The following is a 26,957-nucleotide window of genomic DNA, read 5'->3' on the forward strand; positions in this document are numbered from 1 at the left end:
TTGTGTTCATCCACCTTGCTACATACTCCTTTTAGCTCTAAAAGTTTATAGATTCTTTTAGACCCTCTAAGTAGATATTTATTTCATCTACAAATAAGAGCAGGTTTTTGTGGGTACTCAAGACGATCTGTTTCCAGTTTTCTATACAGATTTTTTTTTTAAATCTTGTTTCATTGGTTAGAAGCATCCAGTATAGTGAACTTTAATATAGCCTTGATACTAAAATTTGACAGGAAGAGTATGAGAAAAATATTATAAACAGAGAAGGTGAGATGGTGAGCCCTCTTGTCTTATTTCTAACTTGAAAGGAAATTCTTCTGAAAATTCACTATAGATTTTGTTAGATACCATTTTTAATTTGGAAAAAAAATCCTATTTTCTTTGGTATTTCTGTTATGAATTTGTATAGATGCTATCATATATTTTTTTGTAAATATTTTGCAACTATTTCAAATGATTTTCTCTTTGGACTTTTTAAGATTGAAAGCATGAATAGAAATCCAAATGTCTAATTCCAATTTTCTGTGATAAACCTAATTTAACCACAGTGTATTTAATTTTATATAGTACTTAATTCCGTTTAATTTAAGAGTTTTTGCATCATTGTAAGGAGTGAAATTGATTTATAATATTTTTTGTACTCTCCCTGTCAAATTTTAGTGTCAAGACTATATTAAGTTCAAATTAAAAGTTAGAACTGGGTGTGATGGCATTACCTATATTCCCAGCTCTCAGGAAACTGCGGCAGAAGTATTGCCAAGTTGGAGGCTAGTCTGGGCAACTTAGTGAGACCCTGTCTCAAAATAAAATAAAAAAATGCTGGGAATGGAGTTCTGTGGTAAAGCACTTCCATAGCATGTGGAAGGCCCTGACATTAATCACCAGGACCAAGTGGTAGCAGGGGAGGTTAAATCTCATTTCTTTTTCTCTGGTCTCTGGGTCAGTTTGTATGAGGTTAAGATTATCTGTTTCATGTATATGTGTTAAAATTTGCCAGAAGAGCTGGGGATGTGGCTCAAGTGGTGGCATGCTCGCCTAGCATGTGTGAGGCAATGGGTTCAATTCTCAGCACCACATAAAAATAAAATAAAGATGTTGTGTCCACCTAAAACTAAAAAATAATTATTCAAAAACAAACAAACAAACAAACAAAACCCCTGAGCTTAGTATCTTTCAAGTGGCATTGAGCAGGGAAGAATTGTGATTACTGAGTTTTTGTGAGGCAGTTTTGGTAATTGTTATCCTCAAGAATCATTCATAAAATATTATCTGTGTTTTTACATTTAATTGATGTAGGTCTTTACAGTAACTTCGTATTTTATAAAAGCTTACACTATCTTAGTATATATCCCTTGATCTTGGAGTTTGGAACCACAATTTTGGAGAAGCTGGTTAGGAAGTTAGAAAGGAAGAGGGTCAGCAGGATTGGGAGGGATAGGATAATTTAAAGGTAAAGAAGAAAATAACAGTTTTGTTTAATATGATCTGTACTGTATCTCTAGACCATCAGTTCCTGTTCAGTTCCAGTACTTTTTGCCAACTTATCCACCCTCTGCATACCCACTGGCTGCACATACTTACACACCAATCACCAGTTCTGTGTCCACTATCCGACAGTACCCAGGTATGAGCCCTATTTTTAAGATGACTTTTCACATTTTTATTTTTTCCAGCAGTGAGAGAAATTGGTTAGGGGGTATTTCTAGATGGAATTTGTATTCTAGCTTTTATTTCCAGATTCAGAGAAGTCTAAAATATGAAGTTGCATGGATCACCACCTTTGTGATCTATGAAAGGGTTGTTTAACTTATTAGTGATATCTGCATAGTTTTATCCCACCCTGAAAGTAATCACTTTAACAATCACTTTTTGCTACACCTTAAAATAGAGTACATTTATAATGTATAAAGCTGTATTTTGGGAGGTTTTCTCTTGTTTTGTGAAATACCTGTTGTGTTTTAAATTTTAGTCCAACCTGATTTGTAAATAGTGGGATATTTTTCTAATTTAAGAAAAATAATCCTTAAATTTGAGTTTATATAATATTTTCCTGTGAGATAGCTTACATTGGTTCTCAAAAACCTTGTTGTCCAGATTATAGATATGCCCCATGGTTCAATATAACAACCAAAGCCACATATGGCCGTGAGGACTTAAAAGGGGCTAATACAAATAAAAAGCTAAAATTTTAAAATTTAATTACAAATAAAGGAGTTTCAAATATGTTTGTAACAACTTAGCAAGGTGAAACTACTTTTTTGATCATATACTTTATAAAATAGAAATATAAATTAAGTATTTTGATAAATACCTAGTGTCTGAATTGAGATGTGCTTTAAGAATAAGATATACCCTGGATTTCAATACATATTTAGATTATATATATATGCGTGTGTGTGTGTGTGTGTGATATATATATATATATATATATGTGTGTGTGTGTGTGTGTGTGTGTGTGTATGACTTTATGGTAATTACATTTGAAATGACAATATTTTTGATACATTGGATTAAATAAATATCTTTATTAAAATTTGATCTGTTTTTACCTTTTAATGTAGTACTGGAAAATTTTAAAATTACATGACTATATTTCCATTGGATGACGCTGCTCAAAAATTTCAAACATTGTATGGTATTGAATATATTCAGAAATCTCTCAGTTGTTCTGATGACTGAAAAGAGTTGTCATTTTGTAGTTGTTTCTCTCCTTGAATAGTGTGAAATCTCTTCTTTTTTGCTTTCAGGGATGTTTCTGTTTTAATATACATAGTAGATGAGATTTGCTTTGTAGGAAAATGACACTTGCTTGTTTTCTCTCCATAAGCTATTTGAAATTCTAAATATTGTATTTCAGAAGTGTCTGTGATTTTAACATTTAAGCAAAAGTTCTTGACCTTGGACCCATGGGTTTATTTTAAAAGTTTTATATTATTTAGCACAGTTACCTAGCTAATATTTGGAATTGAATGGCTGATTTTTTGCGGGGTCAGGGGGTTATCAGGGATTGAACCTAGAGCTGCTTAACCACTGAACCACATCCCCAGCCCTTTTTTAAAAAATGGTTTATTTTGAAACAGGGTCTCACTAAGTTGCTGAGGCTGGCTTTGAACTTGTGATCCTCCTGCCTCAGCCTCCCAAGTCGCTGGAATTACAGATGTGCACTACTGCACTTGGATGTTGTTTACAACCTATTTCTTATAATTCACAGAAAGATCATAATAAATTGTAGAAAGTTTTAAAAAAATGAAAGTTGCCAGAACCTAGTTTTATGTATTATACATAGAAAATTACATAGTATTGTGTAAAAAATAGTATTATTTTTATAAACCAATGACTTATATCTATAGTAAAAAAATTCTTATTTTAGTGTTTTTCAACCTTTATGGACTGTGTCTGATCAAAGCTAACCTTCTGCTGGGCATGGTGGCATATACCTATAATCTCAGAAACCAGAGAGGCTAAGGCAGGAGGATTGAAAGTTTGAGGCCAGCCTCAGCAACTTAGTGAGACCCTATCAACATAAAAAATAAAAAGGACTGAAGATGTAGCTCAATGGTAAAAGTGCCCCTGGTTCATTCCTAACCTTCTTGTAGTCACCTTTTACATCATTTTTAGTTTCAGCTCAGGCTCCAAACTCTGCCATCACAGCTCAGACTGGAGTTGGTGTAGCATCTACTGTCCACTTAAACCCCATGCAGTTGATGACAGTGGATGCATCACATGCTCGACATCTCCAAGGGATCCAGCCAGCACCCATCAGTACACAGGGTATCCAGCCAGCCCCCATTGGGACACCAGGGATACAGCCAGCACCAATTGGCACCCAGGGAATTCACTCAGCAACCCCAATCAACACTCAAGGGCTTCAGCCTGCACCAATGGGTACTCAGCAGCCACAGCCTGAAGGGAAAACTTCAGGTAAATCTAACTTTTTGCATGAGAGTTGATATGGAAAAGAGAAGTACATTTGGGTTTTAATCCTAGTTTTGCCACTTGATGACTTTGTGGTCTCAGGTAATTTTTCTACACTTTAATTTCTTTATAACATGAGTTGCTTAGAACTTGACTTTTCAGGGTCATTGTAAACATTAGAAATGACATGCACAGTATGCATTTGTACATAGCAGGAAGCTTTCTCTAAAAAGCTTAGTTGAGGAAGCAACTTTTACCTTGTAAGTTGTGTTCTCATTCAGTTTAAGATATTCCCCAGAGCTGTATATAAAGCTGTAAAATCTCATACTAGTGTCAGCTAATATTGTCAGTACTTAAAAAGAAATGTTAAAGGAGTAGGTTTTTTGTTTTTTTTTTTAAAGTTGTTTGGTGTGCAGTGTTAATTAGCAGTTGCTCTTACATAGTTAGAGTATTTCTTAGGCTAGGTATTGATCATAAAGATTATTTTTTATGTTAACTATAACATGAGAAGATCAGCTTGAAACTAAGAATTTCAGTTGCCATAGATCTCAGATGTAACTATTTGGTATTATATTTTTAATCATTAACATATTGTCATATGGATGAAATTTGTCCATAGTGGCCCATCTGAAAGAATAATGTATCTACATCTTTTATAGCTCCTGCTAAGAAACTTGTATTAGGATGGCTTCTATGAAATTGCCATTTTTGTAGGTTTAAAAACTGTCAAACATGCATAGTTTCTGATGATGGTCTCATGGTGACCAGCATTTTGGTGCCAACTTAAAGTATATAGTTAAAGTGTCTGTTGGTCAAGTGTCTTCCAAAAAGATAGACTGGAAGATGGTACCATTTTTAAGAGTCAAAGGGAGTCATATTTTTCAAAAACTGTATCCATGCATTTCTTGAAGGGTACTTTGAGGCATACTATCAGGCCAGCAGATCATGTTTTCTATTTATGAATCTTTTTTTAATTGGCTTTTCTTGACTCTCAGTTCTCCCATTTTTATAATGGGAATAATGATGACAAGGATTATGTAAGTAAAAATGTGAACTGAGATAGTAGAGTGAGATACTCTGTGTACTTTGTATATCTTATCTCATTTTTGAGTAACTGATTATAGAGCAAAGGAAAATAATGATATTAATCTGCATGAGTAAGCTTCATAGCCTCCCCAAGTGTGCTCTCTGCTCTTAGGCAGATGGACATTGTACACTATCCCTTGTTCTTCTATTTTATATTTTATTTTTGATGTTTCTAAGGATCAACCCAAGGCCCCATGCATGCTAGGTGAAAGCTCTACCACAGAACTACACCCCCAGACCCTCTCGTCTTCTCAAAGTGGAACAATTATGACACGGATACCTAATGCCTGTAGTCTTATTATTTTCATTGATGTCTTATGTGATATTTTAGTAATGTTTTGTTTCCCTCTTTGTTTTCTACCACCTCCCTTTCCTCCAGCAGTGGTATTGGCAGATGGAGCCACAATTGTAGCCAATCCCATTAGCAGTCCATTTAGTGCTGCTCCAGCAGCAACAACAGTGGTGCAGACCCACAGCCAGGGTGCTAGCACCAATGCTCCAGCCCAGGGCTCCTCCCCTCGGCCAAGCATCCTCCGGAAAAAACCTGCCACAGATGGGTGAGTAGACCCAGAAGTGCCAAGTGATGCCTTGAGTTCTAGATATATTAATATCTAGCCTCTCATATTCAGTGCTGGTAGCAACCTAGTATCTCTTCTCTATGGCGTTTTTAATTTTCCTTCAAAACAACTTGACCATAGGATTATTCGGTAGAACCTTGTCTAACTCAGACTATATGATATTAAGAATCCTTAAGTCAGTGGAGTATCAGTTTCTACCTATCTGTTGCATAATGTTGTGGGAGTTCTCTCTTATACTGGAAGTTTAATCCTAGAAACTTTAAAGTAGCTTTTAATTAACTCTCCAGACCTGTTGGGTATTAAATTAATGCATACTATATACTTTTTTCCTCCCCATTCAACAAGAGTTGTTGCAAAGGGCAAGCAGTTTTCACAGTGTATTCAGACTCATTTTTAGTAGCAGGTCATGTTTTGTATTGTGTAAGCCTCTCAGTTGGTGGGATAGGCAGGCAGATATGTGCTGTGCTATTAAACATTCTGGTGATGGGAGATGAGCAGCCACATTTCAGAGTTTCTGTGGCTTAGCTGAGCTGATAGCATTGGCATCAAAAGATTAAAGCTTAGCACAAACTTAAATTGCTGGAACTAGGGTCATCCAAGGTTTTCAGATGGACAGAGCTTTGTATGACCAGAGTTTCTATCTTTACTCGTTATGAATACTTTGTAAAGAAGGTCCTTTTTAAAGCATAAATCAGGCCCAATGAAATAACCCTATTAATGAAGCAAAGCTTGTAGTTAAGATACCAAATTGATCGTGCACATCTAAACTTCCTCTCAAAATCTGTAGAAGTTGAGGTTTTTTTTATTCTTATTAATTATACATAACAGTAGAATGTACTTTGACACATCATATATAAATGTATGATTTCTCATTCTTCTGGTTGTACATGATATAGAATCACACCCATCATGTATGTGTATGTGTGTGTGTGTAGAGAGAGAGCGAGAGAGAGAGAGAAATAATGTCTGATTGAACTTGGGTATTTTTTTTATATGTTTTAGTTGTTGATAGACCTTTATTTATTTATGTATATGTGGTGCTGAGAATCGAACCCAGGGCCTCACAGATGCTAGGCAGGCACTCTACCACTGAGCTACAGCCCATCACTGAACTTGGGTATTTTCTAAAGAAAGATTACAGGCATGGAAGGATGAGGAAAACAGGAGCGCTTACAACAGCAACAAAACATTAAAGCTGGAAAGCAGCTAGGCAAGTAATCTCAATCTTAGCTGTGAGAAAGCTAAATTGTAAGCCTTCTTTGGGGGAAGATAAGAACATCTTTGTTTAAAATCTGTTTTTGAGAAATACTTAGAGCCCAGAATACTGTTCTATATCCACACTGTGGGACACATTGTCCCTTCTTCATCCTATCAGAAATCTAGAGGTGCAAACTCTGCAGATGGTTCACTAGGATCAACCAGCACAGTGGAGCCACAGATATTTTTTTTAGAAGTGAATTAAATAACTACCCAACCATGGGTGGAATGCATACACTTCCCAGTCCAGTTTCCCCTTTTAGCCTTGGCAGTTGAACTTGACTTGGTAGAGAGAAAATGAGAGAGAACTACGCTTTCCTCTGGAGAATCTACCTGGCCCAAGCAGGAAGCTTTAATGATTCGAACAGTAGGGGTTGCCTAAGTATAGGGGCTAGACCACCTTCTAGTGAACCTCATAGTAGACAAGCCCTTTATCCAGCTTCTTTGTCCCCCCCACCCCCACTGCTAGTCATGATTATGCCACCAAGCATAACCAGGTATCTGAGGGCTCCTCTAACATTAGAAGACAGAAACCCTGATAAATGTGCCCATAAAAGTAACTGGAAAGATGCTAAGGCTAGGCAAGGAGAATAAAGCTATAATGAACAAAAAGCTATCAATGATATCTTCAGAAAGATAAAAGGAAAAGTTGCACAAACATGATCCTATAGAAAAGGACCACTCAGAGAACAAGCAAAGCTTGTCATGAAATTTAAAATATGATAATAGAAATTGAAAACTCAAAAAAGAGTTTGCAGATAAGAAATTGAAAAGTGGAGTAAAAAGGCAGGAAAAGAACCAGTTGAGGAGATCCAGCCTCCAATTAATGGGATTTCAACAGGAGAGATTAAAGAAATGGAAGAGAATCATTTACAAAGTAACACAAAGAATATTAACAAAACTGAAGGGCAGGAGTTTCCTGATTTAAAGAAGTGCTTAGCATGGATAGATGGATACAATAAATCCACACCAGTAACTTGAAATTTTATAACACTGAACACAAAAAAATCTGTTCCTTCTTTCATACTTTGTCACCTTCCAAAGACCATTCTGCTATGTTCTCTGTCACATCTGTCATCAGCAGAATACCCTCCTCTTTATTCATGCGTTCTTGCTTTAAACATGGCTCTTCCTCAGAGACTGTACTTCCCCTGCAGCTCTCGGAAATAGTGATTATATATCTTCTTATCCATCACTTGGTGGCATTTGGTAGATTCTCGTCATGCCCTGCTGCCATTTTCTAGCCATTTCACCTCAAAACCACTTAATCTGTATTTAGATTTCATATTTGTATTGGAAAAAGTACTTTTGTGTAGCCAAACTATTCCAGGCACAGTGAAAAGTGTGCCAATAACAGAAATAGAATATCTGATTTAAAGTTCAAAGTACTTAAAGTGAAAAAAATAATACAAGTCTGAGGGCATAGTTAAGTGATAGAGTGCTTGCCTGGCATGTGAGAGACCCTGGGTTTGATCCCTAGCACTGTAACAGCTAAAACGTACAAATAATAACACAGTTGTACTTGCCAAATTTCATGTGCTCAGTAGTGCCATATGGCTCCTTTTTTGGACAGGACAGACCATAGGACTCGATTGGATTCAAGTTTAGTTTTGCAGGTATGTCTCTGTGCCCTTCAGAACCACATTCCTGGCTGGCAATTGTGATGGTAGCCTTCCTGTCTTTCCCTTCAATATAAGCAGAAATGAGCTGGATGTGGAGGTGCACGCCTGTAATATCAGTGAATCAGAGGCTGAGGCAAGAGGATTGCAAGTTTGAGGTCAGCCCAGCAACTTAATGAGACCCTGTCTTAAAATTAAAAAAAAAAAAAAAGGGACAGAGGATATAGCTTAGTGGTAAAGTACCCCTAGGTTCAATTCCTAATTAAAAAATAATTTTTTTTCCCAACTCTTTGGCTGCTTCAATGTTTGAGTGCTTCTCCTCTGCCCTCTCTGAGCAGTACGTGTACACATTTTTGTTTTGTGTGTGTAGTGCTGGGGATTGAACCCAGGGCCTCATGCATGTGAGGCTAGCACTCTGCCAACTAAGCTATATCCCCAGCCACCTGTGTACACATTGTTAGCATCATCAACACTTCACTGACCTTGTTTTCTATTGCTCTTACGTCCCATAGCTCACAACCTTTTTCTACCTCCCTCCCAGCAGTTCTCCAGCAAGCCTCACATGAGTCTTCTGTCCACTTGGCCTAACCACCTTTTCAGTCTCCATCACTGTCTTTCTTGGCCTCTTTCCTCTTCTTCCAAATCAGTTGGTGGTCACTTGCAGTCATTTCCTTGTATATCCTTCAACTTCTTTGCCTTCCCCTTGCCTTTTGCTCATCCTCACAAATCTCAAGTAGGATCTTAAGCTGGCCAACAAATATCCTCCTCTCTTGCATACTCAAGAACAGTGCTCTAGAGGGAGCTCTTCTTCCTCTCTCTGGCACATTAGCAGGTTTTTCTACTTTTTTTTTTTTAGGTACCAGGGATTGAACCCAGGGGTATTTTACCACTGAGCCAAATCCCAGCCCTTCTTTATATGTTATTTAGAGACAAGATCTCGCTGAGTTGCTAAGTTGCTTAGGGTCTCACTAAGTTGCTGAGGCTGACTTTGAACTCGCAGTCCTCCTGCCTCATCCTCCCTAGCCACTGGGATTAACAGGCATGTGCCACCATGCCCAGCAGGTTTTTCTTCTTAGAGAATCAATCACATCAAAAACATAAACATGCTGTCATTTCTTTTTCTTTTTTCATTTTCAGTGCTGGGGATCAAACATAGGGCCTTCTACATGCTAACCAATGCATGCTGTCATTTCTTCTGTCTTAAAAAATATTCTGTTGAGGGCTGGGGTTATGGCTCAGTGGTAGAGCATTCACCTAGCACACGTGGGGCACTGGGTTCGATCCTCAGCACCACATAAAACTAAAATAAAGGTATTTTGTTTACCTACAACTAAAAAATGTAGATTAAAAAATACATATATTCTGTTGAGCCCATGTTGTTTCATCTTCTACCACCAATATCCCCTGCCTTTTTTTGTTGTTGTTGTTCCTCTTTGCAAAGAAAATAAAGGAGTTATCTGTCTTTGCTCTCTCCAATTCTTCTGCTAGTCTTCCAACATTTTCATTGTATTCTACCCAGTTAATGCATGTACAAAATGAATTGACACAAAATGAATACAGTGTCTAACCACAACAGTATTTAAGTAGCATCTTCTCACAAAAGTAAGTTTTTCTAAGGTGTGACCTCATAAATAGAATCATACCTAGTATTATGCATTTTTTTGTGTAAGTCTGAATTCTTTCGCTTAGTTTTTGTATGATCCATTTATATTACTGCATGTGATTGTAATTTTTTATTGCTATATACAGTAACCATTACATAATAATCCCATAGTTTATTCATGAATATTTGAGTTATTTCTAGGTTTTGCATAGAATGTTATCCTGAACATTTCTGTGCATGAGTTTTGATGCACACATGGATATATCTCTTACATATACTGAGGAGGAATATGCTAGGTCATGGGGTTTGCTTATTTTCACCTCTAGTAGATAATGCCTATGGCTTTTCTAAGTATACACCCATATACACTCTCACCAACTAGCACTTGCTACTGTCACTCTTAAATTTGGTCATTTGAGGGTTTATATACAAAATGGCAATTTGGAAAATCCTCCATATTCACATGTTTGTGTGTCAAATATTCCTTTCCTCTCCTGTTTTAAGGGTACTAGTAATTGGATTTAGGGAGTGCCTGTAATGATCTTAATTTGATATTTGTAACTTGCAAAAACCCCATTTTCAGGTAAGGTCACATTCATATAGGTATAAGGATTAGGACTTGAATATACAGTATCTTTATAGGGAATTCAACCAATTACACCTACAGAGTAGTTCTGTTTGTATTTCTGTCTTTTGCGTTTTCTGTAAGTTGTTAGTTTAACTAAAGGTTTGATGAAATTTTAGAGCTACTTTTTTTTAAAAAAATTATTTATTTATTTATTTATTGTTTCTTGTGTGAAAACTACTTCATAGTTCTTTTACCAGGAGACCTGAACTGTCTGGTAGTTGATCACGCTTTTTGAGATATTAGCAGCCCAGTGGATTAAGCATTGAAAAAATGGCATGTTCTAGTTCTAGCCATTTCTTCTTACACCAATTCTTGTCTGGCATCAGTTCCCATCATTCTACTCAAGCTAAATGTTTGAAGATCACTTGTGATGTCCACATTGCTAAAGTCAGAGGGAAATTCTGTCAGAGCAATACAGTTGATCTCAAACTCTTCCTTGATAAGTTTTTTCATATAGCTTCTGAGGACCTGCTCAGGTCTAAATCAATATATAGGCATAATAAAGATCATAAACATTTCATATTAATAACATTAGGTAGAAAGGAGGTGTGGCATGCTAGAAGCAGCAGATAAAAGAGTCACCATGGTTACTTTCTGGATGGAGATGGCAGGAAGTGAGTAGGAATGGGGTAAAGGACCAGACTTGCATTTTGTTAAAAGCCTTTAGTAGTATTTGGCTTTTTAAATAATATTTCTGTGTTATGTGATATACTAAAAATCCATTTTAAAGATACATAATCAATGTAGTGCTTTTATTTTCCTATGGATATACCCGACAAATGTGTGTCTTGTATTTCATGTCCTTTAATATCCTCAGACTGCTTTTTTCCCGGTTTGTCTCATCTCTTTCAGAATGGCAGTTCGGAAAACCCTCATTCCTCCTCAGCCTCCTGAAGTGGCTAGTCCTCGAGTAGAGAGCTCCATGCGGAGTACATCTGGGTCACCCAGGCCTGCAGGGTGAGCACGTAAATGTTCTTACCACTGTTACTTTTAATTATATGTCTTTGTGAAGGGAAGAATCTAATAAGTGTGACCAATTTCGTATAATTTCCTCTTGTCCATCTTTTATATGCTCTTTCTGGCTGCATGACCTCGACAGGTTTCTCAACTTCTCAGATCTCTGTTTGCTTCATTTATAAAATGAGCATGCTTATAAAATTACCTCATAGGATTCTTGCATTTAAATGAAACGATGCACTTAAAGCACTGGCATAAAGTCTGCCTTGTAGTAAATACCCCGTTGTTACTTCTGAAAAAAATGGAATCAGGGCTGGGAATCAATAGCTCAGTTGGTAAGAGTGCTTACTTCATATGCACAAGGCCCTGTGCTCAATCCCCAGTCCCCCTCCAAAAAAGAGAATCACAATAATAGTCAGTGCTTGCTTTTTCTGTATTCCTTTTCTTCTTAATTATAAAAGTAATATTATTTTGGAAAAAAGATAATCAGACAATATAAAAATATTCGAGTGTGAAAAGCCAGGCATGGTAGTGCACACCTCTAGTCCCAGCTAACTGGAACTAAGGCAAGAGGATTGCTTAAACCTAGGAATTTAAGACTAGCCTGATCAACATAGTGAGACCCATTTCAAAATTATCTTCCATTGGACTTGAAGTGTAGCTCAGTGCTAAAGAGTACTTGCCTGGTACTCATGAAGCCCTGGGTTTGATCCCAAGCACTGAAAAAAAAAATTAATAAAACTTTCTAAAATGAAAGATGTTGAAGCTGGGGTTGTAGTTCAGTTGGTGGAGTGCTTGCCTTGCACATGTGAGACACTGGGTTTGATCCTCAGCACTATATAAAAATAAATGTAATGAAAGGTGGTGTGTGTGTGTGTGTGTGTGTGTGTGTGCGCGCGCGCGCGCGTGTGTGTGCGTGTGTGTGTGTGTGTGTGTGTATTTGATGTATGAAGTAAAAATTGTTGTCCTGTTCCCCACCCTCATTACCAGTCTCACTGCCCAGAATAATATTTATTGATAACATTTTTTTGAAATTCCTTTCCATGTCTTTTTCTACATATAACTGTAGATAAATAGATTCTTTTTCATTTTTGTTTTTGATATGGTGTATCATTCATTATATTTCCCAAGTGGTGTTGAATTCATGGGCTTAAGTGATCCTCCTACCTCAGCTCCTGAGGAGCTGAAACTAGAACTATATGTGTGTCACCATGTGTAACAATTCAATAGATTATTTTTTTTCCTTTATTTTTATTCATTCATTTTTTACTACTGGGGATTGAACTGAGGGCCTTGCGCATGCTAGGCAAGTACTCTATTGCTGAACTACATCATCCCCAGCCATGTTTTTTTTTTTTTTTTAAAGACAGGCTTTTGTTAAGTAGCTCAGGCTGGCCTGAAACTTCCTCAGCCTCCCAGTAGCTGGAATTATAGGTGTGTGCCACTGTGCCCAGCTTTAATGGATTCTTTAAAGTGAAGTCTTGTTGGCACTGTGGCATATGCCTATAACACAGCTACTTGGGAGGCTAAGGCAGGATCAAGGCCAGCATAGGCAAATTAATGAGACCTTGTCTCAGAAATAAAACAGACTGTGGATGCTTAACTTAGTGGCTTAGTGGTAGAGTATTCCTGGGTTCAATCCCCTAGTACCACAAATACAAAAGTAGATTTAATTTCAAAAGAGTTGGGGTGTGCCTAGCACACGTGAGGCCCTAGGTTCAATCCCCAGTACTGGAGGGGGGAAAAAAAAGGAGTTTTGCTGATAAGATTCTTTTACATCTCCACTTTTTTCTTAGTATAAATAATAACTTAATCATCTTAGATCTACTGTTCATAAAGCTTTATTTAAAAAGAAAAATTATTAATTACCCTTATTTTTTCTGGGTGTCATTTGGGGTTCTAGAGACAGGTTGCGGTGACACTAAACGTCCATTCCCTTTAACCTTACTTCCTATAAGTGTAGAGAAATAAAAAATGTATTAGGAAAAAAGAAACAGTATAAAGGGAATAAAAAGTAATGGGAGAAAGAGCTAATGATTTACAGAGGTAAATCTTTTCGCAGAGGTAAAAAGTGTGAAGGAAACACCATGTGCTCTCTGGTGTCAGAATGTGTCTGGCAGAGAAAAGAGCAGGGACCAAGACTTTGATGTAGAAGGTACTTGCAGTTGTCATTTTGCACATTAGTGCAGGAGCATAAAAAATGTCGCTGGAAGCTGAAACTGCAATGTAATCTTATTCTTTTGTGTGTGTGTGTGTGTGTGTGTGTGTGTGTGTGTGTTGCTGGGGATTGAACCCAGGGCCTTGTGCATTCTAGGCAGCACTCTACCAACTGAGCTATGTCCCCAGCCCTGCAATACCTTAAGATAAGATTATATTATCTTAATCATTGGGAAAGTTACAATTGTTCTGTGACCTGTTAAATCTTCTGTGAAAATACTAAAAAATAAACTTACTGTTGATTATAATATGTAAGAAAATGGGGAAAAAATAGTGAAACTGTTTGCTTAGTACAGTATAATTTAAAATGCTAGAAACACAAGAGTAGTTGCAACCATTCTTGCCTTCTTTTCATTTTATAACTTAAGATACAAAGCAAAACTCCTTCTAAGCCTTTGCAAATTTTAATACTTGTGTGTGTGTGTGTGTGTGTGTGTGTGTGTGTGTGTGTACGTATGGATGAGTCTTTAGGATGAAACCCAAGGGTGCTCTACCACTAAGTGACATCCCCAGCCCTTTTCAAAATTTTTTATTTTGAAGCAGGGTCTTGCTAGGTTGCCAAGGCAGGCCTGAAACTTCTGATCTTCCTGCCTCAGCCTGCCAGGCTGTTGGGATTACAGTCAAGTGCCACTGCACCCAGTTTGTTACACTTCTTAACAAGATAGGACCCATTTCTAAGATTGTATCCTTTACATATTCAGTGTTGTGAAATCTCTCACAGTTCCTATAATGTGAAGATTTTTACTAGCTTCATTTCAGGTACTTTTTTTCCCCCTTAAATAGAAGAATTTTTACTTTTTTCCTTTTTCTTTTTTATTTTTTATTTTGAGACTAATTTGCTTAGGGCCTCACTAAGTTACTGAGACTGGCCTCAAACTTGGCAATCCTCCTGCCTTAGCCTCTCAAGTACTGGGATTATAGGCATGCACCACCACACCTGGTGGTACTTGTTTTTTTGTTTTGTTTTGTTTTTTTCATCAAACCACTTGCCTTTGCTGCTGCTTAGATTCTGGGTATATATTTCACAGCAGCATCTTTTTCTGTGCTAGCAGCTTCACTAGTGTTTAAAATCAGTCATATTCATGCTGACTTCTGAAATGATGAAACCAGCTTTATCCACAGTAAAAGATTTTCATTTTTCTGGTAACTACCATTTTCTGTTAGTGTAGCAGATATCTTCAACACTTTGGCCTTGAATGATTGTGATTTAAAAAAAAAAAAAAATTACTCTTTTTTAGTTCACCTCAGTAAATTGTCCATCCACCAGAGCTTTCTGTTCCTAGTGCAATTTAAACTAAAAGACAAAATTAAAGCAACTTTACCTTTTTAAAAAAATATTCATAAGACTTTTTTAGTGTGGTCCATACCATAGTTTCATATAAGCCTAGGTCTTGTTCTTCTCTTTGCTGGGCCATTTTTATATTTAGTCACAGCCAGTTTCCCTTCTACAGCAGCATCACTTTTTGAGGTTGGTGGGGGGGGTGTTTTTGTTGTTGTTGTTGTTGTTGTTTCTGTTCTTATTTCAGGAATTTTTTTCCTGCATTTTCATCTTTGTTGTCCAGTTTTCTCTCAGTCCTCCATTTTTGTAAAAATTTCACTTGGATTTATTGCTGGGGAAGCAGAGGAGCACACCTACACACTTAATTGCTTTCGTGAACTATGAAATAACTGGTTCAGATGTGCAGTAACCAATCACCACCAGACTTGTAATGAAGTGATATTATTCAGTAATCATAATCCCCATCTGACAGTTAGAAGAGTATAAATATAGAGACTAAAAGTAAAATAAGGACCATGCCTTAGGGGACCTATCATTGTCAGAGGTTAGGAAAATGGAAAACCACCAAAGGAAACTGTAGTACATGATGTTCCTACCATTGTTGGTACCATTATTAAACCTTGGCTACTGAATGCTTCAGTTATTTCCATTTTTTACTGTAGTAATATTGTCATGAATCTCTTTATTCCTCTATCATTGACTCTTTTGCATACATTTCTTTGATGTGTTTCTACAAGTAGCATTGCTGGGTCAAAGTAAATGTGTAGCTTAATTCTGGTTTCCAGTCATTGTACTCATTTACATCTACATGAAATGTGTGTTTCCATTTTCTCCACATTCTTGCCAACATTTGATACTACATTTTTGTTTGATTTGATTTTATTGGCATAACTGGAGATTGAACCCACAGCCTCACATGTGCAAGTGCTCTGGAACTGAGATATACCCCTAACCCTAGTTATTAACAGTTTTAAATTAATACGTTTGTTTTTATTGTTTGAAATGGATTTCTTTTGTCTTCTGAAACTGGGGATCAGTCTTTACCAACTATATCTCAACCCTAAAATGTATTTTTAAAAAATCCAAATAAAATATGGACTTAGTTTTAAAGTGCTAAAAAAAGTGTCTAGTTCCTGAAGATTAAGAGCATACCAAGTCTTCCTATTTGTTTCTATTTTTAAAATTTTTTTTAATTTTCAGCAGACACAACATCTTTCTTTGTATGTGGTGCTGAGGATCAAACCTGGGACACATGCATGCCAGGCGAGCGCACTACCGCTTGAGCCACATCCCCAGCCCCAAGTCTTCCTGTTTGTAATAGCAGATGCAAAAATTGGGGTTGGGGAGGGACTATTTTGTAGAATCATTTTTGGAGTTAGTGTGATTCAGAGACATTGTGGAGATGGGGTTCCACACATGCACCCATAGTGGCCTTATATGAAGTAGTCATTCTGTTTCTGTGGTACCCAAAATGAGTTTGTTTGAATTATGAAAAAATAACTTGCTGGAAAAACAACCTCCCCATACTACCACATCCAAGGAGAAGGATTCTCATGTAAATGACGGGTTTTTGGCATAGCCTAACTCATTCTCTGATGAGGAATAATAACTGATAGGAAGATAAAACAGAGAAGAGCAACAAAATATTACTAATTTGCTCACTAAAACACTCACCAGGGAACATGAGATTTATAACAAAACATTCTATCATGGCTTGGGTATGGTAGTACATGCCCATAATCCCAACAATTTTGCAAGGCCCTAATAAGTAACTTAGTAAGACCTTCTCTCAAAATAGAAAATAAAAAGTGCTGGGCATATAGCTTAGTACTAAAGCACATTTGGGTTCAGTCCCTAGCACACATAAAACAAACATTTCATCGTGAAATCTAACAGCTTAATGAAATAACTATATCTCTATGAAGGGAGACACAAAGATGAAATGCACAGATTCCCAGAGTAAATAGCAAAACATACAGAGATGACCCAAGTTGATAAGACTCAGCAAAGCACTAGGTGATGCCACAGAATGAAGGCAAAATTAAAACTGCAGAAAACAGTATAAAACAGAGGATGAAAATGAAAAGAAAATTCATACAGATCATACTGAGGTAAAAGATCAAGCATATGTCATATTACAGTACATGGAAATGACTTTATAATGAGTTGAATTATGTTCCCCCCAAATTCCCATGTTGGATTCTTTATCCTCAATACTTCAGGATGTGACCTTGTTGGGAAGAGAGTCATTGAAGATATAACTAGTTAAAGTGAGGAAGTACTTTATTCTTTAAAAAGGGGAAATTAGGACAGAAAAACAAACCCAGGGAAAACACTATTAATATCATCGAGCTGCTTCTAAAGTAGTAGCTAGAGGAAAATCATAGCCTTAAAATACTTATGGCAGGCCTGGGGTTGTAGCTTAGTGGTAGAGCACTTGCCTACCACATGTAAGACACTGGGTTTGATCCTGAGCACCATATTAAAAATAAATAAAGGTATTGTGTCCATCTACAACTTAAAAAAAAATACTTAATGTCAATGAAAACATTTGAAATTATCAACCTACAATGACAGAAAACAAAACGGAAAAAAAGGAAATAATATATAGAGAGGCAGAAATCAGTGATTTAGAAAACAGACTAGCACTAACCAAGAAAAACAAAAAGCAAAACAAAACAAAAGCACAAGTGAAATAAGAAATGTATCTTAATGATAGATTGCTTGCCTTGAATGCTCAGAGTCCTAAGTTTGATCCCCAGCACTGCAAAAAGAAAAAAAGAAACAGGGAAAATAACCGGAGAAGCTGAAAAAAGTTTAAAACAACAACAACCAAAAAAAAAAACACCTCAAGACAGATCCATGCAAATAACAAAAGAAGAAAATGAGTAAATTTATTTATAATCTTTTTTATAATCTAAAAATCTAGAAGCTATTTTTTAAAAGGAAGCATTAAGAAATTTGACTCAGTTTAAGAAATCTTTTTTAACTTGTCAAGAAAAAACTTAGTGCTGGAAATGTAGCTTTGTGATAAGTACTTGCCTAACATGCTGCTCATGGTCCTGGGGATTGAAAAGGAAAAAAAAAATTTTTTTTTTTAAGCAAAGCAGAAGACAAATTAGGGAGAAATATTTGTAAATAACTGCAAGAAATGAAGAATAAGTTCTGCAAAATGGACCAGAAGTTCTAATAGTTTATAGATGATCTTTAACATGTGGAATGATGCTTGGCTTCTTTATATGAAGAAAAGAGCAAATTAAAAATATTCTGAGATACCATTGTATGCATATATTGGCAAGACTCCAGGATTTGATCACACTGTTGAAAAAACTGGGGAAAGTGAAAAATGTCAAAAACCTTATGGGAAAGGACTTATCAAAATTAGAGGCTGGAAGTAAAGCTCTGGAATTAGAAGGGCTCCATAAGGAAATCAACTGGTTTGCCATACCCCGAATCAGTGCAACTCTCCTGAGCAGGTAGCACCAGTACTAGACAACATCACCATCCCTACCTTCCCTTCATTGTTGTGTTGTTCTGCAGGTCCTTAGGTCCCTAGCTAGTGTGTCTTCCCTTTACCCTACAGTTAGTTGCTTGTTATACATTGCACTCAGATGTTTGGCTATATTTAGTACTAGAATTAGGAAAGAGTATGTCTCTTTATCTTCCCAACCTAAAAACAGACCTACTTTCCTCCCTCTTAAGTGATAGAAGGGCTTGAAGAATTTTAGATTGGACACTATTATTCCTTAGAAATATTCAAGTGTTACTGTTGTCTTGTGTATTTTGCTATTATTCTTCAAAGGCCTAATGCTATCTTGAACCCCAACCTTTATATCAATTTGTGTGTGTGTGTGTGTGTGTGTGTGTGTGTGTGTGTGTGTTGCTGGGGATTGAACCCAGGGCCTTGTGCATGCAAGGCAAGCAATCTACAAACTGAGCTATATCCCCAGACCCATATTGTTGTATTTGTTTCTTTCTGAAACTTTTAATGAATTCACTTCCCAATGTTTAGAAGTTCCACAGTAAAATTTGGGTTAGTCCTTTGTGTGAATGTGCGTGCATGCTAGGTATTCCATGACCTTCTGATCTTTGTTTCTTTTCATAGTCTTTTTCTTACTAATCAATTTCCAACCCCTATACTTTTTGGGGAGTTGGGGGAGAATCTCCAATTTGTCAGAATTTGTCAAATGCACTTCTGGAATGGCCTAATTTTTAAATATTGTCTCCCATTTACCATCTCTTTGTGCCACCTCTTTTTTTATTTTAGGTAATATTGTCAATTTTTTTTTTCTTAAAGTCTTAAAATCTGTGGGAAAAATACAAAAAATGCTTGATTTAATTGTTTTAATATTTTGCCACATTTAGTGTTTTTTTATCTAGCCAAATTACAGAATTTCACTTTTAAATACCATCTTCAACAGTTTGGCAGATAAACTATGAGGTATTCAGGTATGGGTTTAAGTTGATCCTTCATTGAGTTTATTAAACATGGATGTACATATTAGTTTCTCACATTATATTTTCAAATAGTATTTCTGTCCCTTTCTGCTTCAACTCGCATTATGTGAATGTTGATACAGTTGAGAGTTTCCTAAATGTCCCCAAGGCTTGGTTTATTTTTCCTCACAATTTTGTTTTTGTTTTTCACAATGGAAATTCAGCTGACACTATTTTTTTTTAATGAAACAAAGAACAGAATATTTTTTTTATTTTTATCTATGAATAATATAAAAAGCAGAAATACAATTTTGTACTGAATATTTGGCAAGGGAGGCACAATATCCTTAAATTGTGCTAACATTTAAGCAAAACAGGATGTTTTATGTACCATATTACTTATTTTTACAAAGAGCTTATTGATTGTTTGTTTTCCCCTTTTTATTGGCACATTGAAATTATGTACAACAGTGGGATTTGCTATATTCATACATGCACACAATAAAACAGTATAATTTCATCAATTCCATTCCCTAATACCTCCCCTTTCCCTCTCCTCCCTCCCTCAATCCCCTTCAATATTTTTTTAATTTGTTATGCATGACAGTAGAATACATTTTGACACATTATACACAAATGGACCACAACTTCTCATTTCTCTTGCTATACATGGTGCAGAGTCACACCAGTAGTGTAATCATACATATATATTGGGTAGCCAGGTGCTATGGCACACGCCTATTATCCCAACAGCTGGAGAGGCTGAGGCAGGAGGATCTAAAGTTCAAAGCCAGCCTCAGCAACAACAAGGTGCTAAGCAACTCAGTGAGACCCTTTCTCTAAATAAAATACAAAATAGAGCTGGGGATGTGGCTCAGTTCAATTCCCTGTACCCCCACCCCCCAAAAAAAGTATACTATGTATATAGGTTGAAAATGTCTGTCTTTTTCTACTGTTGTCCTTCCCATCCCCACAGTCCCACCCCTTCCCCTCACTCCCCTCTGCACAAGCCAAAGTTCCTTCATTCTTTCTTACCCTGCCCCCAACTATGGATCAGCATTCGCTTATCAGAGAAAACATTCAACCTTTGGTTTTGGGGATTGGCTTATTCTCCAACTTCACCCATTTACTGGCAAATGCCATAATTTCAATTTTTTTTAATATTTTATTTTTTAGTTTTTAGGTGGACACAATGTCTTTATTTTTATGTGGTGCTGAGAATCGAACCCAGTGCCTCAAGCATACCAGGCAAGCATGCTACCACTTGAGCCACATTCCCAGTCCATAATTTCATTTTTCTATAGGCTGAATAATATTCCATTGTGTATATGTACCACATTTTCTATCCATTCATTTCTTCAAGGGCATCTAGGTTGGTTCCATACTTTAGCTATTGTGAATTGAGCTGCTATAGATTGATGTGGCTGCATCACTGTAGTATGCTGATTTTAAATCCTTTGGATAAATCCAAGCGCAGGACAACTGGGTCAATTGGTGGTTCCATGCCAGGTTTTCTGAGGAATCTCCATACTGCTTTCCAAAGAGGTTGGACCAATTTGCAGTCCCACCAGCAATGTATGAGTGTACCTTTTTCTCCCATCCCCGCCAACATTTATTACTGCCTGTATTCTTTTTTTTTTTTTTTTTAAGAGAGAGGAGAGAGAGAGAGAGAATTTTTTAAATATTTATTTTTCAGTTTTCGGTGGACACAACACCTTTATTATATTTTTATGTGGTGCTGAGGATCGAACCCAGTGCCCTGCGCATGCCAGGCAAGCGCATTACCGCTTGAGCCACATCCCCGGCCCTTGCCTGTATTCTCGATGATTGCCATTCTGACTGGAGTGAGGTGAAATCTTAAAGTGATTTTGATTTGCATTTCTCTAATTGTTAGAGATGAAGAACAATTTTCCATGTGTTTCTTGATTAGTTGTATTTCTTCTGTGAAGTGTCTGGTCACTTAGCCCATTTATTAACTGGGTTATTTGGGGGGTTTTTTTGGTGTTAAGTTTTTTTGAATTCTTTATGTATCCTGGAGATTACTGCTCTATCTTAGATGTTTATGGTGAAGATTTTTTCCCATTCTGTAGGTGCTCTCTTCAGGTTATTGTTTCCTTTGCTGAGAAGAAACTTTTTAGTTTGAATTAATCTCACTTATTGATTCTTGATTTTACTTTTTGGGCCTTAGGAGTCTTGTTAAGGAAGTCATGTCCTTAGCCAACATGATGAAGATTTGGGCCTATGTTTTCTTCTAGTAGACGTAAGGCCTCTGTTCTAGTGCACGTAAAGCCTCTGTTCTAGTGCCTAAGTCTTTGATTTTTGTGCAGGGTGAGAGATTTACTTTCATTTTGCCACACATGTGAATTTCCAGTTTTCCCAGCACCGTTTGTTGAAAAGGCTATCTTTTCTCCAATGTATGTTTTTGGTGCCTTTATCTAATATGAGATATCTGTATTTATGTGGGTTTGTCTCTGTGTCTTCTATTTTGTACCATTGATCTACATGTCTATTTTGGTGCCAATACCATGCTGTTTTTGTTACCGTTGCTCTGTAGTATAGTTTGAGGTCTGGTATTGTGATGCCTCCTGCTTCACTCTTCTTGCCAAGGATTGCTTTGGCTATTCTGGGTCTCTCTTTTTTTTTTTTTCCAAATGAATCCCATGATTGCTTTTTTTTCTATGAAGAATGTCAGTGGGATTTTATTAGGAATTGCACTGAATCCATATAATAGTTTTGGTAGTATGACAGTTTTGACAATATTAATTCTGCCTATCCAAGAGCATAGGAGATCTTTCCATCTTCTAAGGTCTTCTTTAATTTCTTTCTTCAGTGTTCTGTAGTTTTCATTATAGAGGTCTTTCACCTCTCATTAGATTGATTCCCAAGTTTTGTTAGGCTATTATGAGTGGGGTAGTTTTCCTAATTTCTCTTGCAGTAGATTCATCACTTATGTATAGAAATTTATTTGTTTTATGGGTATTGATTTTATATCCTGCTACTTTGCTGAGCTCATTTATTAGTTCTAGAAGTTTTCTGGTGGAATCTTTTAGATCTTCTAAATATAGAATCATGTAGTCCGCAAATAGCGAGAGTTTAGGGCTGGGGTTGTGGCTCAGTGGTAGAGTGTACACCTAGCACATGTGAGGCACTGGGTTCAAACCTCAACACCACATAAAAGTGAAATAAAGATATTGTGTCTATCTACAAATAAAAATATATATAAAAAAAATAGTGAGGGAGCTGGGGTTGTAGCTCAGCGGTAGAGCGCTTACCTAGCACGTGCAAGGCCCTGGGTTTGATCCTCAGCACCACATAAAAGTAAATAAATAAAATAAAGGCATTGTATCCAACTACACCTAAAAAAAATCAATATTTATTAAAAAAAGAGTTTGAGTTCTTCTTTTCCTATTTGTAACCTTTTAATTTATTTTCACCTATCTGATTGTCCCAGCTAGAGTTTCAAGGACTATGTTGATTAGAAGTAGTGAAAGACGACATCCCTGTCTTGTTCCAGTTTTTAGAGGGAATGCTTTCAGTTTTTCTCCGTTTAGAATGATGTTGACCTTGAGTTTAGCATAGATAACTTTTACAATGTTGAGGTATTTTCCTACTATTCCTAGTTTTTCTAGTGTTTTGAACATGAAGAGGTGATGTGTTTTGTCAAATGCTTTTTCTGCATCTGTTGAGATGATCATCGTATGATCCTTATCTTTAAGTCTATATATGTGATGTAGTACGTTTATTGATTTCCATATGTTGAACCATCCTTGCTTCCCTGGGATGAACCCCACTTGAGCCTGGTACACGATCTTTTTAATATTTTTTATGCGATTTGCCAGAATTTTATTGAGAATTTTTGCATCTGTGTTCATCAGGGATATTTGTCTGAAGTTTTCTTTTCTTGAGGTATCTTAGTTTGGTTTTCATATCTCAGCTGACACTGTTTAAATTCACTAATCTCATTTCCTTCCTTCCCTTTTTATTTTTTCTTTAAAGTACTGGAGATTGAATTCATGGGTGCTTTACCCTCATTCCCAGCCCTTTTTATTTTTTATTTTGAAGCAGAGACTCATCAAGTTGCCCAGGCTGGCCTTGAACTTGCAATCTTCCTTGTTGAGCTGCCTGAGTAATTGGGATTACCAGCCTGCACCACCACGCTCAGTTTCTTACAGTACTCTAGATTGAACCCAGAACCTTATGCGTGTTAGGCAAGTGCAGGATTACTGTGTATGCCACCATAACCAACTTCACTGATTCTCTCTTGTGCCTGCTCAACTATACAGTTGAGCTCCTATAGTGACTTCCCCCTCCCTCGGCCTTTAGGCCTTTCAGCTCCAGACTTCCTGCTTGGTCCTTTTTATCATTTCTGTCTATTAATATTCTCATTTTGCTAAGAATATAATTTTCATTTTTTCCTTTAGTTCTTTTAACTTGGTTTCAAGTAGTTCTTTGAATATATTTAAAATAGCTAATTTAAATTCTTTGTCTAACATCTCTGATTCTTCAGTGACACTTATTGATTACTTTTCCTCCTTCTGTATGAGTTATAGTTCCTTGTTTCTTTACATATTTTATAAGTTTTTATTGAAAACTTGGGCATTATATACCATATAGTATGACAGCTCTAAAAATCAGATTCTTTCCCTAGAATGTATTGTTATTGCTGTTTATTGTAGTTTTGTGTAGTGCCGTTTCTGAACTTAAATCCTGTATATTTTGTATCTTCATCTTGTTTGACCCCTGAATTCTCTCAACAGAAATTTCCTTGAATGCATAAAACCAATACATCTCCATGCATTTACCAAGAGGCCCTGCATATGTCTTGAGGTTATCCATTTATTGCCCTGACAGGCAGTTTAAAACTCTGCCTTAACCAAGCAGGGTGGTGAATACCTATAGTCCCAGATACTCAGGAGGTTGAGATATGAGGATCAGTTGAGCAGCTTGGGTAAAATAGGGAGACCCCTATCTCAGAAAAACCAAACTAATAAAACTGCCTTACCCATTACTTCCTTTTTATACTAGTTTCAAGGTCAGTTAAAGGAAACAGGAAAGCTTAAAGTCCTCTCATCTGTTCCTGGCCATGTACACAGCTCTGGTATGCACACATCCTACGCATAACATGTTGCTTCTTAGATTGCCAGAAAATATATGTGGATATTTCCTTCCTTACCTTTTCCTTTAAGCACTTTGGACCCTCAGACCACTGTGAAGTCTGTCAGTTGCCTTTTTTTTTTTTTTTTTTTTTTTTTTTTTAAGATACTGGGTATTAGGGGCTGGGGTTGTGGCTCAGTGGTAGAGTGTTCACCTACCACGTGCAAGGCCCTGGGTTCGATCCTCAGCACCACATATAAATAAATAAAGGAATTGTGTCCAACTACAACTAAAAAATAAATATTAAAAAAAAAAAAAGAGGGGCTGGGGATGTGGCTCAAGCGGTAGCGCGCTTGCCTGGCATGCGTGCGGCCTGGGTTCGATCCTCAGCACCACATATAAAGAAAGATGTTGTGCCCACTGAAAACTAAAAAATAAATATTAAAAAAAATTCCCTCTCTCTCTCTCTCTCTCTCTTTAAAAAAAGAAAAAAAAAAAAAGATACTGGGTATTAAACCCAGAGGCATTTAACTACTGAGCCACATCCTCAGCCTTTTTAATTTTTTATTTTAAGACAGAATCACCCTAAGTTGCCTCGGGTCTTGGTAAGTTGTCAAGGCTGGCCTTAAACTTTTCATGGGGTTACAGTGTGCACCAACATGTCTGGCCTTCTTTTTTTTATTTAACAAATGTCTCTTTGGAGAAAGGTGCTTTTAGTAGATACATTCCAAGTCAGATCAGATATGGTTTTGCATGTGGGGTCTGTGGGTCATAACCAGACCAGTTCCACAGTGACAGTGTTCTGAAAATGAGAATTTAAAGATGCTCCAACCTCTTGTACAGCTAGGCTGCTGGTTTTCACTGAGTGTGAACTGGCTGTGCAAACCTACTATAGAGCTAAAGTTAAAACAGAATCAAGTTAAAACAGAATCAAGCTTGCTATTCCCATTAGATTCAGCCAGTTTTCTTTATTAATATTAGTATTATTATTATTTGTATGTTTTTTTAAAATTTTTTTTGAGATGTAGATGGACAGAATGCCTTTATTTTATTTGTATATGGTGCTGAGGATTGAACCCAGTGCCTTGCACATGCTGGGCAAGTGCTCTGCCACTGACTACAATCCCAGTCATGTGTGTGTGTGTGTGTACACACACACACACATATATATTTTTTTACTTGTTCTAATTAGTTATAAATGACAATAGAATATATTTTGACATATATAAATGATATATAGCTTCTCATTTGTCTTATTGTACATGATGAGGAGTTACAGAGGTTCTATAATATATACACATAGGGCAATAATGTCCAATTCATTCTACTATCATTCTTACCCCTATACCTCCTTCCCTTCCTTCGCTCCCCTCTGTCTAGTCCAAAATACCCTACCCATTGTGAATTAGCATCTGCATATCAGAGAAAACATTCAGCCTTTGGTTCTTTGGGATTGGCTTACTTTGCTTAGCATAATAATTCTCTGGTTCCATCCATTTGCTAATAAATGCCATCATTTCATTCTTTAAGGCTGAGTAATATTCCATTGTGTGTGTGTGTGTGTGTGTGTGTGTGTATCTATACCACATTTTCTTTACCCATTCATCCATAGAAGGACACTTAGGTTGATTCCATAGTTTAGCTATTATAAATTGAGCTGTTATAAACATTTCCTTTTATATTTTTTGTTGTTGGTACCAGGAATTGACCTCAGGGGTACTCAGCCACTGAGCCACATCCCCATCCCTATTTGATATTTTATTTTGAGACAGGGTCTCACTGAGTTGCTTAGCAACTCGCTGTTGCTGAAACTGGCTTTGAACTCGCAATCCTCTGCTTCATCATCCTGAGCCACTGGGAGTACAGATGTGCACTGCCACGCCCAGCCTCCCATTTTAGATATATTTATTTTGAAATAATTTAACAAGAGCTGGACTTGGTGGTACGTGCCTATAATCCCAGCAGCTTGGGAGGCTAAAGCAGGAGAAATGCAAGTTCAAGGCTAACCTCAGCAACTTAAACTGTCTCAAAAAGGACTGGGGATATAGCTCAATGGTAAAGCATTCCTGGGTTCACTCCCCAATTACTCCCTATCCAAAAAAAAGACCAAGAAGATATTGCAAAAATAATAGCTTTCTCATGTACCCTTTACCAGTGGTTACATCTTACATAACATTGGTACATTTTCAAAATAATTGACATTGGTTTAATACTGTTGACTTAACTACCAGCCTTATTAAGATGTCAGCAATTTGTGAGGGGAAACAGAAATGTACAGTACTTGGAA

General features: G+C 36.8%; 1 protein-coding gene across 5 annotated transcripts in view; it reads left to right on the forward strand.

Moving 5' to 3' along the window:
• Window positions 1-26,957, forward strand: part of Sap130 (Sin3A associated protein 130) — a 76,616-nt gene that overhangs the window by 32,008 nt on the left and 17,651 nt on the right. For 4 of the 5 annotated variants that reach the window (XM_076865638.2, XM_076865642.2, XM_076865641.2 and 1 more), the window contains 4 exons: window positions 1,503-1,624; window positions 3,619-3,921; window positions 5,381-5,558; window positions 11,539-11,643. In XM_076865638.2, coding sequence (XP_076721753.1) covers window positions 1,503-1,624; window positions 3,619-3,921; window positions 5,381-5,558; window positions 11,539-11,643 — 708 coding nt within the window. The remainder of the gene's footprint in view (window positions 1-1,502; window positions 1,625-3,618; window positions 3,922-5,380; window positions 5,559-11,538; window positions 11,644-26,957) is intronic. The other variant, XM_076865640.2, reaches the window with a different exon arrangement.

The sequence above is a fragment of the Callospermophilus lateralis genome, chromosome 9 (assembly GCF_048772815.1).
Source record: "Callospermophilus lateralis isolate mCalLat2 chromosome 9, mCalLat2.hap1, whole genome shotgun sequence".
NCBI classification, from domain to species: Eukaryota; Metazoa; Chordata; class Mammalia; order Rodentia; family Sciuridae; genus Callospermophilus; species Callospermophilus lateralis.